Source organism: Rutidosis leptorrhynchoides, chromosome 3 (assembly GCF_046630445.1).
Source record: "Rutidosis leptorrhynchoides isolate AG116_Rl617_1_P2 chromosome 3, CSIRO_AGI_Rlap_v1, whole genome shotgun sequence".
Classification (NCBI taxonomy): domain Eukaryota; kingdom Viridiplantae; phylum Streptophyta; class Magnoliopsida; order Asterales; family Asteraceae; genus Rutidosis; species Rutidosis leptorrhynchoides.
In genome coordinates this window covers 543,210,947-543,229,010 of record NC_092335.1, presented here as the reverse complement: position 1 = coordinate 543,229,010, position 18,064 = coordinate 543,210,947, and the positions used below count along the sequence as shown (strand labels likewise).

At 37.2% G+C, this 18,064-nt stretch overlaps 1 protein-coding gene and 1 non-coding gene across 2 annotated transcripts; both read right to left on the bottom strand.

Annotated features, from left to right (window-relative positions):
• Positions 1 to 961: 961 nt before the first annotated feature.
• Positions 962 to 9,889, bottom strand: LOC139901996 (pentatricopeptide repeat-containing protein At4g19220, mitochondrial-like). Its single transcript, XM_071884655.1, is given in 5 exon segments — positions 962 to 1,326; positions 1,329 to 1,860; positions 1,893 to 2,469; positions 2,586 to 2,993; positions 9,885 to 9,889. Coding segments are annotated over 5 exon segments (1,887 nt in total).
• Positions 9,890 to 13,944: 4,055 nt separating this feature from the next.
• LOC139903094 (small nucleolar RNA R71) lies at positions 13,945 to 14,054 on the bottom strand. Its single transcript, XR_011777939.1, has one exon. It is a non-coding gene; the product is annotated as a small nucleolar RNA R71 (small nucleolar RNA).
• Positions 14,055 to 18,064: the final 4,010 nt, after the last annotated feature.

Below are 18,064 nucleotides of genomic sequence, written 5' to 3'. Positions count from 1 at the left end.
ATAACCTTCAAAGGCGCTTTGAAAAGAGATATAATACGTTCCGATAGCCCCTCCCCTAGCACTGATTTGACTAAAGTGTGTGTACCACCCATGGATAACAAGTTGACTATTCAAGATGGCAGATGTTTCTTCACTTTATCAATAACCGGCTAACTTCAACTAGTAGCGGAGACGGGGAGGGTTTTGCGGAATTGTTTCTTTGTGTGTGAAATAATATTGAATCAATATGAACCGATTAATACTTGGTGGAAGATAATGCATGTATGAATTCATATTATAATTCATGAATGATAAGTTCATGAGGAATTGTTTCTTTGTGTGTGAATTAGTATTGAATCAATATTAATTCATCGCAGAGTCGAACTCCTTACCTCCCCTAAAAGAGACAGATCACCAACCGCTTGACCCACCCAAAAAAAAAAACCCAATTCCAATGAAATATTAATAGCTCACATTTAATTATTTTAACTAAACTTCCCTTAAATGATTCATCTAAATCAATTGTTTGAGTTACCAATTTTTCAAACGTAAATACAGAGTAATATTTAATGAAACATATCATACAAGTTTACTTTTTAATTATATTTACATTGGCCATATTAGTTTTCGTACCACAATTTTTTTCTTCTTTTTTTTTTTTAGTAGTTACTAAAGTTTCGTAAGGTAGTTATCTACTGAAGTTACATAAAGTATATGCTTTAAACGAAGATTATACATATGAAGTTGACCTCTTTTAGTTTTATTAGGTTTGCTTCTTTTAATTGTCGAGTAAGCCTTTTCTATCATCAAATCATAGCTCCGCCCCTCACTTCAACCATGTCCACACCCACTCCAAAGATAGATGGCTTGTGCAAATATGAAGTATTGACAAAATTATAACAACAATATGTGAAGTATTTTTGTACAATCGGTCTACTATTTCTACTACAATAAAATTCAATGCAACCCAACGTCAACAAGACTAACCTACAGGCTTCTTTAACCTGACATCATTCACATATTCTCGTAACTGTACCGCATCGCTCCAGCTTCCAACACCAACATACGTATTCGCTAAAGAAACATAGTACCCTGCATTTTTAGGTTCCAAACGAAAAACCATATCCGCTACTTTCTTCCCCATCTCAACGTCCCCATAATAATTACACGAACTCAACATTGCCCCTAAAACACCATGATCTGGTCTCACCACCACCTTCTTTATAAACTCATAAGCCTCGATTAACCTCCCAGATCGACGCAACATATCCTCCACACAAACATGATGTTCGGTTTCAGGCTCCACACCATATTCATCAACCATACAACCGTACAATCTTAACCCTTATTGACTAAACCCGAATGAGCACAAGCTGATAACAAGTTTATAAATGTGGTTTTTGTTGGTTTTTCTCCATAGTTTATCATTTCGTTGAATATATTGATAGCTTTTTGACCTTTACTGTGAAACCCGTATGCAGAAATCATTGAATTCCAACTAGCAACATTCTTTTTCGGCGAAGAATTGAATATTTTGATAGACGTGTCCAATCTTCCACAATTACTGTACATGTGGATCAGAGCAGCAACTATGAAACTGTTTTTATGAAAATTGGATCTTAAAATATGTGCATGAATCTGCTTTCCATGTCGAATCGTTCAAAGTTGAGTACACGCATAGAGAATCGTTGAATTTGTGATCTCATCAGGTTCGAAATCAAGATTTTGGAATAGTTGTAATGCGGTTTTAGGTTTCTTGTTTTGAGACAGAGCAGATATAATGCAATTCCATGAACGCAAATTGCGGTTGAAACAATGGTCAAACACCAACATTGCAGAGTCAACGTCTCCAAATCTACCATACATACTAATTAACGCATTCTACCATACATACTAATTAACGCATTCTTTACACGAATATCTTCATCAACCAACGTTTTATGAGCAAACCCATGAACCGATTTCCCATAAAACACCGATCCAAGGTTTCCACAAGATAATAAAACGTTTACAAGTGTAACAAAGTCATGTTTCGCATGTGATTCTTGTCTCATCGAGTTAAAAGTTTTTAAAGCTTCTGAAAAATACCCGTTTTGTGTGCAGCGTGCAATCATTGCATTCCAACAAGCGGTGTCAGCAACCGCTGAAACACTTTTTAACAATGCAGATGAAGTTTTCAAGTCTCCACATATGGTGTACATGCAAATTAAGGAATTAACAGCAAGAAAATTGTTCGAGAATCCTAATTTCAGTTGCCAACTATGTACTGATTCCCCAAATTTGTAAAATTTAGGTGATTCGCACGAAGAAAGAACAGCTAGAACAGTTGACAAAGTGCAAATCAAACTCTGATTTATTACTTTCTTGAATAGAAGTTGAGCAAATTTAGAGTTCCCATTGTGGGCGTATCCGTTTATCATTGTATTCCAAGATACCATGTCTTTATCTTGAATACACTTCAGCCTTTTCCATTCGGTTGCATTTAGTGTACTGTGTACATGTTCATAAGACTATTATTCACTACAATGTCTAATTTATGTAATCTTTTTATAACAAATCCATGAATGGTTTTTCCTTCGGTTAAAAGCATTGATTCTGCACCTAACGAGAGAAGAGGAAGTATTGTAACTGTATCGGGTTGAATTGATTCACCAAATTGCATTGGTTTTAAAAGACAAAATGCTTCATAAGTCAACCCATTTGAAGCAAAACCGTTAATCATTGTATTAAAAGAAACCAAATCTTTAGCATAGATTTCTTCAAACACTGTTTCAGCAGCATTAATATCACCACTTGAGTAAAGTGAAACAAGAGCGTTTAGTACAGAAACATGACAACTTTCATTGTATCCAAGTTTTATCCCCAAACCATGAACAACTTTCCCAATGATCAGATCGTGCAAATAAGTCGACGCTGAAATAGCACATGATAAGCTCACATTGTCAACTTGTGTTCCACAAGAAACCAACTTTTTAAAATAGTGTAAAGTCTTATCAGGATGCTTGTTGCTTAAACTGTTGGAAATATTTTCTCGGGTTGGCTACGGTTCGACTGTGGTTTGACCGTGGTACATATATTCCGAAGATATGCCCATGACATTAAATAATAAAAGTTCATTTATCCTATTCGGTCACACACAAATGCCAATCGTAAATTGTTTGATATACCTTCTAATCGGAAATTAATTTATTAATCATTAGTTAATGGTTTAATAAATTAAGTAAGTTTTTTTTTTATGTGTATACATATACTTACATATCTAAATATGTAGAGATTTGATTAGATTTTGCAAATCATATTTTATATAAGATATAAGATTTGATTTGATCTATAAAATATGATTTGATTTTGTAAATCTTATTTTATATAAAGATTTGATTTTGCAAATCTTTTCAAATCTTTATTTATTATATTTGTACTAGATGTATTATTGTATCAATTATGTATTATATAATACCAAGTCTTGGTATTAGAAATATAATGTTACAAAAGATACAAAACACACATACAAAATGCTATTTCTCTTTCTCATTTTCAAGTAACCAAAATACTTGAAATATATAATTGGGTTCGGTTTTGGTAGAAATAAGGAAGAAGAAAAGATCCGTTAAGTAGAAGGTATAGATCGAAGCAAGGTTGGAACTTTTGGGTGTCTACCGTTTAGAGGAACTCTTCTCTGGGTTTTCAAATTCGATCTTCAGAAGGCTACAAAGGTTGTATTCTAATCTTCTCTTGTTCGATTTCATTAATTTGTTTTGTTTACTAAAGTTTTGTACAATGATCCGTGGAAGAGTATGATTTTGTAAAGTTTTAAAAATGCTTCCGCTCGCTTTGAATTTGTATCATACTCCAACAGTGGTATCCGAGCCATCTTGTACAAGTTTTAGCAAACTTTTCTTATGATATTTAGTTTTGATGGATGCATTGTGCATGATTCTTGGAGATGATCATGCATAACAAACATGCAAAACAAGTATCATGATTTATTTTTTATGTTTCCTAAATACTAATTTGAATCTTGGATTTTGGCAAAATGTAAAATGGGTTAAACTAATTTTTTTCATTTAAGAAATTTTTTTCAGCTTGGACAATCCGTCTTTGATGGACTGTTTCGGGGCTTTAAACTCAATATTATTGTATGAGACCAATTGCATTTGAAAGCTAACTGAAAGAACTTAAATTTGAAAAAACAATTCATCGAAAACGGACTAGAAATGAGTAAGATATGACCATCTGAAGTTGCATGTATGAATCTGCCAAAATTCGAAAATTTTATTAGTAGCTTGCATGTTGACTATTAAAGATTCAATGTTTAGGAAAATAAAATACATAAATTATATTCATGTTTTACATTAAATGAGAAAATTAAAATTGTTAATTTTAGACTTTATGCCTTGTTAAAAAGTGAATAAATCTCCAACATATTTTGATTCACTTAATATGTTTGTTTGGATGGTTTTGGCATGAAAATCATACTTACAAATATGAAGTGGGTTTACATACATACATAAGTTATGTAAAAAAGGATTGATTATTTTGTGTGCCATTAAGTGTTTAAATCAATCCTTATCGAAATATGTATCATGAAAATGGATATTTGGCACTCCATTTGTTATGTATGTGATTGTTGTCTGAAATCGGTAGTATTTGCCTCAATAAGACCCTTGTGTGGATGTTTGGTTGTATGATTCTATTTATTATTTATTCGGGATGAATGTAATAATTTATTTAACGGCTTGCATGTCGTGTTTATTATTTATTCGGGATGAATGTAATAATTTATTAAACGACTTGCATGTCGTCTTTCTATTTATATTGTATTTGTAATAGTATAGAAAATAGAATAGTTATTTCGTAAGATAATGCAACTAAGATTGAAATCAAGAAGACGATGTTCACAAGGCGGCCCATCCGAGCATATAATGGAGATGGCGATTTTAGTGGGAGCCAATTCTCACACAAGGTTATGTCCCTAGTTGATCAAGTTTTTCCGTGTGTTGGCTCACCGGAAAAACGCATAGGACTCGAGGCATACTACCGATAATTGCGTGTCATGATTATTATTGTGTTCTTATTTGTCTATGCCATGCTAGCTAGAAAATTAGTATAGAAACAAAAGACAATAATCACTTAAAATGGTTTAGTTAAAATTAGTTTAACAAACACAACACGCAATACATAATTAGCAAATTTTTTAAAATGGAATAAACTACTTTTGCTAAAAGAAAACAAAACCCCGTTTTAAATGTAAACTTTACGCTACCCATGAGTAGTACACACATCCGAACCTTCTACCTGTTAGAGTTCGCGATACCCGAGAGTCTTGGGCCGGACTTTAATTAGGTGTTGGGAAGGGTGAGGTGAATTTCGCGATACCCGAGAATCTTGGGCCAGATTTCACGTGTCTCTATCACGGACGGTTTACAATCTGAAATCGTGGTTCACGGCAAACCCGCCACGAGGAAGGATTAGCGTAGAAGGGATTAAACATGCCAAGTGAAATAATTGATTATCACTAAATCCCGCAGAACCTAAGAATTTCATAATGGATGAAATTGGTAATATAGTTACCTACCTAAATAGCTTATGATTGGCGATCCGCGATAAACCCGTCGTTACCATAAGTGAAATATGGATCTTAGCCTTGTTAATTATAATTGTTTGAATATTGAACACACTTGGGTAATTATCTTAACAAGGATTGAACATATCAAACTAACTAATACAATTTACTTTAAAAATATGATAGATGTCTGCAACAAACACAAATCCTACTCCGTCATCAATCACTAATTTCTGCCTTAAAGGACTCCTCGAAAAGGACAAGCTTACGGGCTTGAACTACATGGACTGGCTTCTCTATCTAAGAATTTCTCTTAGGATGGAAGGAAAGATCAGGGAAATTGAGGAACCTTTACCGGCAGAACCCGGATTGAGAGCTACTCAAGCGGCTAGGGACGGGTTTGAAAAATGGTGTTCCGAGTCTAATAAGGTAGCATGCTTGATGTTGGTGACCATGTCTCCAGAGCTCCAAAAGGGCATGGAGAGCTTAGGGTCGTACGACATGCTTAACCGACTAAAGGACATGTTCCAACAACAAGCAAAGCAAGAAAGGTTTGACATCGTGAAAGCTCTCGTATCTTGCAAAATGACAACGGATAGTAGCGTTAGTGTCCATGTACTACAAATGAAAGGGTACATAGACCGGCTGGAGCGCCTTGGTTTTTCCATAAGTCAGGAGCTTGCAACGGATTTTATCCTGAATTCGCTGACTAGTGCATATGAAGGATTCATTATGAACTATAATATGAACAATATGGAGAAAACAATCATGGAGCTCCATGGCATGTTGAAAACCGATGAGGCTAACATGGCCAAAGCTAAACCCGTAACTACCGTCCTAGCCATTCGTGAAGGTGGGATCAAGAAGAAGAAAAACAAAACAAAGGGCAAGAACAAGGGCAAGGGTAAGATTGGCACGTCCAACTTCAAACCTAAACCTAAGTGCATTGCTAACTCTTCTACTTCAAAGATCCCGCAAACCAAGTCTCCTGAAGAAGCAATATGCTTCCATTGTGGGGAGAAAGGATATTGGAGGCGCAATTGTACCAAGTACTTGAAGGAACTTAATGAACTACGAGCTAAGGGAGTCGCCGTACCTTTAGGTTTGTTCATGATTGAACTAAACAATACTACTATTTCTAATTCCTGGGTATTGGACACAAGATGTGGTACTCACATTTGTACAAATGTGCAGGGACTCACAAGAAGTAGGAATCTGAAGACCGAAGAGCTCAATCTAATCATGGGGAATATGAACGTTGCCTCTGTTGATATGATTGGAGAATATAAGCTCACTTTTGATTCTAGTCTATGTATTGTTTTGTCTAATGTTTGCTACAGTGCCGAAATGGCAAGAAACATTATATCATTTGATGCTTTATTTTATGATGGTTTTGATTTTAGTTTTGATAATGGATCAATAATTGTTTACAAGAATGGAATATTTTATTTCAAAGCTAGTCCTTATAGAGGTATCTTGGAAACAACAATAAAGCTAAATGATAGTTCAATCTATAATGTTGATTCATCCAAAGATGGTTTGGATAAAACGTATCTATGGCATTGTCGTTTAGGCCATATAAACAAGAAACGCATAGCAAAACTCCATTCAGATGGAATTTTAGATTCATTTGATGTTACATCATATGACGAATGTGAATCTTGCTTGTTAGGAAAAATGACAAAAGCACCTTTCACAGGAAACTGTGAAAGGGGTAAGGATCTGTTGGAGTTGGTACACACTGATGTGTGCGGTCCATTCAGATTGCCTACTAGACAGCAGGAACGATACTTCGTTACATTTACTGATGACTTCAGTAGATATGGTTATGTTTATTTAATTAAATAAAAGTCTAAAACTTTGGGAGTGTTCAAGGCATACCAAAATGAAGTAGAAAATCAACTGAACAAAAGAATTAAGATTCTCCTATCTGATAGAGGTGGTGAATATCTTAATGATGAATTTCGTGATCATCTACGGGGTTGTGGGATAATCTCACAATTAGCTCCTCCTAGAACACCACAACATAATGGTGTGGCTGAAAGGAGGAATCGAACATAACTTGATATGGTTCGATCCATGAACATAACTTGATATGGTTCGATCCATGATGAGCCGCACAAAGCTTCCAATCAGTTTTTGGGGTTATGCCCTACAAACTGCCGCAAGGATCCTTAACCTCATCCTAACCAAGAAAGTTTCTAAAACACCTTATGAGATATGGTATGGTAAAACTGTGTCTCTCTCATATCTAAGAATCTGGGGTTGTGAGGCTTACGTTCGTCGTGAAGCTCAAGATAAACTTGAACCCAGATTCAAAAAGTGTTTATTTGTTGGTTACCCAACTGATTCTTTTGGATATTTGTTTTACAACCCTACTGAGAACAAAGTCTCTGTGTCTCGAAGAGGAGTCTTCCTTGAAAAGGATCTCATATCAAAAGGAACCAGTGGGAGCAAAATTGACCTTGAAGAAATTCAAGAATCAACCGACATGGAAACCGGTATTGGAACCAATTCTCCTCAAGAGGTTGACGAGCCTGTAGTTGAAAGAGAAACTGACCTACAGCCACCACCCATACGTAGATCTGATAGAGTGCGTCGAACACCAAAGAAATATAGTTTACACATATTTGAGGGTGATGACGAAAATATAGATTCTGATGAACCTATTACCTATCAGGAAGCGATGACAGGCCCCGAGTCTGCCAAATGGAAGGAGGCTATGGACAACGAGATTCAATCCATGCATGATAATCAAGTCTGGACCTTGATTAATCATATACCAGGTACTAAAACCATTGGGTGTAAGTGGGTCTTCAAGAAGAAGACCGATATGGATGGAAATGTACACACATTTAAAGCCAGACTGGTGGCTAAGGGTTACAAGCAACAATATGGTGTAGACTATGATGAAACTTTTTCACCAGTAGCTATGTTGAAATCCATTAGAATACTTCTTACCATAGCTGCATTTTATGACTATGAGATATGGCATATGGATGTAAAAACAACTTTCCTTTATGGTAAGCTAACAGAGGATGTGTTTATGACACAACCTGAGGGTTATGTACATCCTAAGTATCCTAATAGTGTGTGAAAGCTTTAAAAGTCCATTTATGAACTTAAACAAGCTTCTCGTAGCTGGAATCTTTGCTTTAATGAGAAAATCAAAGAATTTGGTTTTATTAGAGGCGAAGATGAGTCATGTGTCTATGTTAGGTCTAGTGGGAGTGTTGTAGTCTTCCTTGTACTATATGTCAATGACATATTACTCATGGGAAACGATATCCCGACATTGAAAGATGTCAAAGCTTGTCTAGGGAAATGTTTCTCCATGAAAGACATAAGAGATGCATCATATATTTTGGGAATAAAGATCTATCGAGATAGGTCAAGGAGATTAATTGGGCTAAACCAAAGTGCATATATAGATAAGGTACTGAAGAAATTTGGTATGCATAACTCCAAGAAAGGGTGCGTTCCTATGAACCCTTGAATGATATTGAGCAAGTTTCAATGTCCTAATTCTGACTTGGAGTCAGCTACCATGAGTCGGACTCCATATGCTTCAGCTATAGGATCGATCATGTATGCGATGATATGCACTAGGCCTGACGTGTCGTATGCACTAAGCATGACTAGTCGTTATCAGGCCAATCCTGGTGAAGCTCATTGGATAGCAGTCAAGAACATTCTAAAGTATCTTAGGAGGACTAAAGAGACGTTCTTGGTCTATGGTGGGAATGACGAGCTGAACGTCAAAGGATACTCTGACGCTAGTTTCCAATTAATAGTGTATCCTATCGTATACACTTATAAAGGCATGATATTTGCATGAAATTAGCATCAGGAACACTGAGAACAACAGTTTTTGTGAAACTGTCCGTCCAGCGTTCTCCGCTTTGCAGGCTGCATCCGTCATGCGTAAGCCCTGAAGGCCGCCTAGCGTTTAAGCCCTGACCGGAGAGCGTCATATTCAGCGTAAATATCGGATCACGAATAACAGCATGCAGCATCATCTGACACGTGTCCCCGAGTACTCCGGTAGATCTGTCACTATAAATAGACCCCTTGGGTCGTCATTTTAAACATGAAAATACTCTGATAACTTGTGACCAGAGATTTCACCTTTCTCTCTCACATAGTATTTTCTCTCACTAGAAGTCATCCGGCTAGTAGCTCAGCACTCAGCGGACTAAGATTGATTAAGCCACCGCACAGGTTTCTATACCTGTGTACCGGGTCTGCAGGGATTATTTCCCGAGGGTAAACATCAATCGGCAACATTCCCCCACTTTTAGCTAGATACTTTTAGTATTTGTGCTGACACACTAAGCCTTACCTCATAAGGAAATATGTGTCAACAATGGTGCCATCTACTAATATTAAGAACACGCGGAACGAAAAAGGAACAAAAACAACTGAAGCCCCATCCACAAGTGTACTCGAAACATTTAACAATCTATTAACCGAAAGAATGACAACTTATCCGCCAATACCTGAAGAAGATGCATCTGTTCAGCCACCGGAAGGCACAATTGAAGAAACAGTAACTAAAACCGCAGAAAGGCTTAAACATTTGGCCACAAATCCAGGGAAAAGGCCAATAATCCAGGGAAAAGGCCAATAATTGAAGAAATAGCAACCAAAAGTGCAGAAAGGCGTCAAAATTTCATTCTTAATCCAGAGAAGCGACCATTGATGCAACCACGATGATGTCCACCATTTACATCTTTTCGGCGGATGACGGATGGTAAAGACAAAGCAAATTATGAAGAAGCAATCTATATCAAAGTACAAGTTATCTAGAATACTTGACAAGTTGGGCAGTCTTCTTGATGATTCTGAAGATGATAATGAATTGAGTTATATTGGCAGTGATTTTGAAGAAGAGAATGATGAGAAAGAGGAGTTCATGTCTGAGAAGAAAGCAGCATTACTTTTAAATGAAATCCTTAAGCAGACAGCTCCGGTAAAATATAAGCAACGCTTAGCGCAGCCCGTCGTCCGTGCTGTGGCTGTAGATAATTTTTTCGCTCTAATTACTGGAGAGCAAGCTACAAAGCCGCCAGCTATGGTAGAATCCACTCGGTGCTTCATTGATCGAATTTCTAACTATCCGTTGCCTAGAAATCTTGGCATACTGACAATTGGAATATATGATGGTACTACAGATCCTGAAGATTTTCTTACCATGTTTGAAGGTGCAATGAGGTTGCAGCATTGGGATGATGAGGTAGCTTGTCATATGTTTCCTATGGTGTTGCAGAAAATGGCAAGGGAAAGGTTTGCTAGTTTACCGTCAAGAAGTATAACAAGTTATTTGGACCTTCGTGCAAAGTTTGTTATGCAATATCAAAATCTTCGTAGCTGCACTTTGACGCATCTTGATGCACATGAAATAACGATGCATTATAATGAATCCTTGAGTAATTTCATGAAGAGATACATGCTTGAAGCACAAAAAATACCTGACTGTCCAGAGTCGCAACTAGTATCTGGTTTTATTTTCTGTTTGGATCAGCGAAGGTTTAGTGCACTTGTTCATACGTTAAGGTATGACCTGCCAAAAACTTTGCACCAAGCATTGGAAGTGGCACAAAAGCATGTTCGAGCCAGCGAGCGAGGATTAGGCAAGTTTGATAGTAACAACAACAGTTCCAAACCGCACAACAGAGGATAGTACTTTGATCGAAACCAAAGGAGAAATGATAATCCCAATGGCGGGTGGAGAGGCAACAATCATCCCAATTATTTTCACCATTAGAGGAGGCCTTTAGAGAGACATCCGTTGATAATGGCATTAACCAAAACTCCTAAGGAGATTCTTTTCACTGAACCTATTCGATCCACTTTTAATCCTCCAGCACCTAAGGAGGAAAGAGATGGCCCAAGAAGTGGACTATGGTGTGACTTTCATGAGGCGTGGAGTCATGACACAGATAATTGCAAGTCTTTGATGAGGGAAATCATTGCAAAGATTAAAGCAGGGGAGTTAAATCACTTGTTACCAGGAAAGCAATACAGAAGAAATGATCCTAAAAAGAAATTTGCATGGTAGAAAAGTAATGGTCGAAAAGGACATCGAGATGAGAATAGAAGAAGGGAAGAGCATGGCAGAAGAGAAAACAGAAACCAATACGGAGAACGTGAACCAACTCCAGAAGTGGTAATCAAAATGGTGTGGTTCAATGATAGTTGCTATGAAGATGGTGAGCAATCAGACAACAATGTTGAAGGTTGGAGATATGCTCCAATTATTTTTCAACCAATTCAAAATTGGACTTTATCCGTCCAGCCAGTGGTCATATCAACAGAAATTGCAAACAAGTTCATCAGCCGTATCTACACAGATACAGGCAGTGAAGCTGACATCATCTATTGGCATTGTTTGAGAACTTTCCCAAGGCACATACAGAATAGGGCTCGACGGATGATCGGTTCATAAATACCGATTGTGTTTTGATATTAAAAGATGAATTTTATGTGTGCATTTGAGGTTGAAAAGGCTCTTTTAAAAGGTTTTTATAATGGGTAACGAGTCAAGACGAAATGCGAAAACGAGGATTAAAACGAGAAAAAGGCGCGAAAAAAGTACCCAGCCGCAAATTATGGCTGGTGAGAGTAAATTGCGGATGGCCTGAAATTAAAAGTTTGTTCAGGTCAGAAACGTGCATAAGGATGCGCTTGGGTTTTTGCGGCTGGGCGTAAATTGCGGCTGGTGAGAGTAAATTGCGGCTGGGCGTATTTTTGGATAGAATTTAGAGCCGGATTTGAGGGATTTCAAGCTTGGGGAATACCCTACTTCATTCCTATATAAAGGAAACCCTAGGCTACGAATAAGACATCTTTTCCATCAGTTTAAGGAGCATCAAACACACAAAAACACACCATCAATCATCATCAAATCAAGATTCAAGCTAGGTTTCAAGGAGTGTTCATCATGCAACTTCAAGAAGCAACCATGATCATCATCACCAACATGCTTGGCTAGTTTATTTTATTTTATTCCTTGCATAAACAATTATTGTATGTTTAGTTCTTCATTTACTTATGTGATTCTTGATTTTGTAATCCTTATGTCTTTTGGTTTATAATTTCATTGAATCTTTTGAATTATCATTTAATGCAAGTTTGAAAGTTATTGATTGTTGCAAGACAAGTGATTGATATTTAACATCTTGTCCTTAATCCAACCTAGTTACAATTTAGTATAGGGAAAAAGATAACGTGTGTAAGTAGCATTGCTTGTGCCCAAGATAATCATAAATTGGAAAACTGAAGAAGTCTTGTCTATGAGATTTAGTTGATAATTTGATAGCATAAGAATTTGTTGAACTAGTACATGCATAATTGGGATTGCTAAGGAATAAAGGCTTCCATCCAATTGATTACAACCTTTTCGTTTAGTTCATTGTTTATGCTCTTAAATACTCAAAGTTTATATTTGCTTAGTAATTGTTAATCTAGTCTTTACTTTAGTTAATTTTAGTTAATCACAAACAAACCAATCTTGAAATTTCTTGCTAATTAACCATAACTTCCCGTGGAACGAATCCTGCTTACCCTATCTAAAGTAGAGTAATTAGGCTATTTTTGACCGGCCCTTCGACACCGATCAAATTTTGGCGCCGCTGCCGGGGAAGTGTGCGCTTGATTGCAAGCTCTTATTTTATTGCTTTCGTGTTAAATTAAAAAAACCATAAAAATTATAAAACCAATAAAAATCCAAAAATAGTGTTTTGTTTATTTTGTTTTTGTCAGTTTTATGCTCGGTGTTCTTGTTCTTGTTGAAGTGCAGGTTAGTGTATGCAAACTCGGAGTTTGGGAGATCAAAATCTTAAGCCTTTAGAGCCGAAAATCGAGAAATCTGCAAAAGCTAATCGAAAAGCTACAAGAATCTTAAAGGGTTTGACAGTGGCTTCAGCATCCACTCAACCACAGTTAGAGACACATCCGATTGTTCCACCAAACTCTCCTAAATCAGAGTCTGACACTGAAGAGGAAGTTTTTGATCAACGAGACGAGATGGCCGAACGACCAAGAGGAGTAGATACCTACTACCAACTGGGTGATTTTGAGGATCATTCACCCATTGTTTATCCTGCACCGGCAGGAGGAAACAACCGACGATTTGAGGTCCGACCTCAACTCATTTTGATCTTGCCAACCTACCGAGGTATGGCTAATAAGGAACCATATGAACACATCACTGAATTTAATGGGATATGTGCTACTAATCAGGTAAAAGGTTTCACTGATGATGAGGTACGTCTTCGATTATTTCCTTATTCACTTAAGGATAAGGCAAAAAGATGGTTTCTCTCCTTGCCCGCCCGGAGTATTAATACTTGGGCGGAGATGAAAAAACGATTTTTAGAGGAGTTTTATCCCATAAGTAAAACTTCAGACATACGCAAATAAAATCTTTTAGACAACTACCCAGTGAACTATTTCATGAAGCGTACGAGCGTCTGAAGGAGTTACTTAGAGCATGCCCACACCATGAGATACCAAAGTGGGAATTGGTTAAAGTTTTTTATGATAGTTTGGATTCCCAAAATAGGCAATTCCTTTTGGTGGCTAGTGGTGGGGCGTTTTTAACTAGATCTAGTGATGACGAATGGACCTTCTTTGAGCAATTAAGCAAGGGTTCGAAAACCCAAGCTTCAGTCAATCGGAAACAACCTAGTACTTCCCGAGTGAATCATGTTTCTGACTCGGGTGGTTCATCGAGGAACTTAGAACAAGAAATAGATGATTTGAAAATGCTTATATTTAACAACCCAAACCAGGGTCTTGCTTGTAATGTTTCGTAGGTTCAGGAAGTTTGTGAGATTTGTGGAGATCCTTCTCACTTTGCATACGGATGTAGAAATGGGATTCCACCGGTGAATCAACAAATAGTGGAGGAACAGGTTAATGAGGTTCAGGGACGAAGATTTGATCCATACTCTAACACGTATAATCCGGGTTGGAGAAACCATCCTAATTTTAGTTGGAGCAATAACAACGCTCTGAATGCTAACCAAGGGAACCAACTTAGACCACAAAACAACTTTCAAAACCAAGGTAACTTTCAGAACCAAGGCAACTACCAAAGAAACTATCAAAACCCTTATCCCAACAACCGAAACCAAAATCAAAACAATTACCAAAATCAAGGCCAAAACCAAAATCAAAACAGTTCTCCACCCAATCAACCATCAAGCTCGGATGCCAAGATGGACGCGTTTATTTTCAAAATGCGAAAAATAGTGGAGGTGCAAAACAAGTCTATTAGTGCATTAGCTAAAGAAATTGGTAATGTAGTGGAGAGTAAGGGAAATAGAGAGCCGGGTACCATACCGAGTTATACGGTGTTAAATCCAAATCATAAGGACTCGGGAAAAGGACATAGTGTAAACATGGTAGGCACCTTGCGTAGTGGAAAGAAGTATGACAATAAGGTTGGTGAGAAAGAGGTAGCTCAACGCGATGCAAGTAAGTCTCCTATCATTCTTGATGAGGAGGATGAGGTAAGTGAAAATATTGACCGTGGGAAGGGGGTGGAAAATAAAGAATCCATCTTTAACGAAATTGGGAAATCAGACATGGAAACTAATACCATTCCGTTCCCCGAGGCTTTGGAGTCCCCAAACCAATTCCCTTATGGGAAAAAGGGACCGAAAACGGATGATATGTGGGAAACATTTAAACAAGTAAAAATCAATATTCCACTTATTGATGCAATCAAACAAATTCCAGCATATGCTAAGTTTTTAAAAGATTTGTGTGTTCAAAAGCGTAAACTCAACGCATCATTGCCCAAAAAGGTAAAATTAACTGAAAAAGTGAGTGCTGTAATTTCGGGTTCACTTCCACCTAAGTTTAAGGACCCGGGGACACCATTAATTTCGGTTACGGTGGGTAATGTTAATGTCAAAAAGGCTTTGTTGGACTTAGGGGCTAGTATTAACATACTTCCATTGAGCCTTGTTGACCAATACGAGTTGGGAACTTTAAAACATACAGATATTCTTCTCCAACTTGCGGATCGGTCAATGAGAACTCCACGGGGTATGTTGGAAAATGTGATTGTGAAAGTGGAAGACTTTTATTACCCGGTAGATTTTATAGTTATGGACACAGAGACCACTTTTAGGGAGACCCAACCGACGATCATTCTTGGTCATCCATTTTTGGCCACAATTGATGCTCTTATCAATTGTAGAACCGGGGTTATGGACATTTCTTTTGGTAATAAGAGATCACGGATTAATATTTTTAATTCATTACATACACCGGATGTCCAGGATTGTTTTTTGCTGGATACTAACCATGAACAGGTTTAAAAGTATGCACCGGATGTGAAAGAGAAAGAGGAGGTAAGGAAATCTAGTAAAGAGAGTATGACAAGTGAATTCATGGAATCTCAAATAAGAACTAATGTAGAAACTTTGATGAGTCAACAAGAGTCGATACAAAATCTTGAGCGAGAATTGAAAAATCTGAGTCAAGTTCTTGAAACCAAGTTGGGTTAGTCTATTAGCAGCACTTGTTCATTACCGATGAAAGAAACTATGATGGCAGTATCCACATTTGTTGGGGTAGATGAAAAAGTTTCTAAATGTGAAGAGGATGAATATTTGGTAACCCCAAAGACGATTAGGCCTTCCCGACCACCATCAATGAGAAAATTAAATGAGCAGGTATCTAGTGATAACAAAATGGAGAATTGTGTTGGGAATGTGTCTGTTGATACACTTGAAAAGTCTGAAGAATCCGATGAAAAAGTAGTCAAAGTAATGGGAAAAACCGTAGAAAAACTCGTTGAGCGGTTTGGAGGTCACAAGATCAAAGTGAATAAGAATGAAAAGGTGAATTCTCGAGTTGATTATGAGATGATTTCCAATTTAGAGGATCTTGAAGGGCCTAAGTTGGTGGAGATAGTGAAAACCTGCCACATAGTTCTTTGAGGCATGATAGTGAGTGTAAGGAATATGTGGATGACCCGGTGCTTGATCGTTCCATGAGGAAATTACATAGATGGGTCCATGATGCTAGGTGTAGAGGAGATGAAAGTTTGAGCAACCGTCTTGTGTGTAACTTGTCTCCTAAAGAAAAAGATAAATTGTTTGAGTTAATGCATGTGGCTAAGGAGAATGATGTGTGGCTGGATTCTAAGTTGAGGAAAGTTAGAGATAGTGAAGGTTCTCATAAAGTGAGGGAAGGAGGAACCTTCTACAGTCTTGGAATTAGCTGAAGTGAAGAAACAGTCGTGTGCGCGACTCGAAAATAAAAACTGCACAAACTATGTGTAGAGTTTGTCAGTCTTCTTTATTTTATTTTTACTTTGTTTCTATTTTATTTTTATTTAGTTTTAGTTAAATGAACTTTGTGGGTATGTTCACTACAAGCCCTCACGAGACAAAACTCGTCCACCTAAGGGAATCAGGTGGTTTAAAGGCTTGTTGCACATGCTAAGTGCAATCGTGAGCCCTACGGAAGTGGCTAGTTAGGATTTTTTGTTTTTCGTTTTTCTTTTCTAAGTTGTAATGGAAGGATAAACGTAATCGTATAGAATGTGTGATGATGAATCAAAATGATGTGCGATGGTTACTATTAGATGGTGAACTTGCGAGTATCTTGGTAATGTGTTAGATTTTCCATTTTTATTTTTCACATAAATATTATAATACTCTACACATGTGTACGAGGACGTAGCATGATTCAAGTGTGGGGGAGAGGGGAAAATTAAAATTTTCTTTTTTGGGATACATTACTTGGGTTTGAAGCTTAAAATGAGTAAAACATTATGATTATTGAGATTAAACAAAATTTTTAATCATAATTTTATAACAAACCAAGTGTGATTTTTGTAAAAAGAAAAAAAAATGAGTTGAAAGAATAAGTGAAGTGGCATGGTATTAATGGGTATTAAGAAAAAGTTGATTGTTAGCACCTAAATTAATAAAGATTTTTCAAAGTGGTAAAGTTAAGAAGTAAAGTCTTCTTAGTTGTGTTATCAAGGTGTTTTCAAGAAGGAAGTAAAGTCTTCTAATTTATGTTTCACAAGCACTTTTTTGTGCAGCTTTTTACCCATGAATTAACGAAAGTGAAAGGTACAAAATGTCATTTCCTGTTCATTCACATCTTGTTTCGATACCGAGAACAAATGCTAGTGCTTGGACTTGTTCTGTGTCGCTATTCAAAACCAGGATTAGCTGTGGATGACACTAGCCATACCCGCAGTTCGCTGCAAAACAGCCAGTATAGGGGCTGAATAAATATTCCTACAAGAGAGCCATGCTTGGGGCTAAAACCACAAAACGAGAGCTCGATGGAGCCAAATCCATAAAACAGCCAGTATAGGGGCTGGATAAATATTCCTACACGAGATCCTTGTTGGGGGGTATAATACCGCTAAAAATAGAGCTAGATGGGGCTAAATCCACAAAACTATTTCTCATTATAAGTCATGTGGGACTTAAATTCCACGACCCTTCGTCGATTGTCCGCCCTGCTCCAAGAGTCACCGGA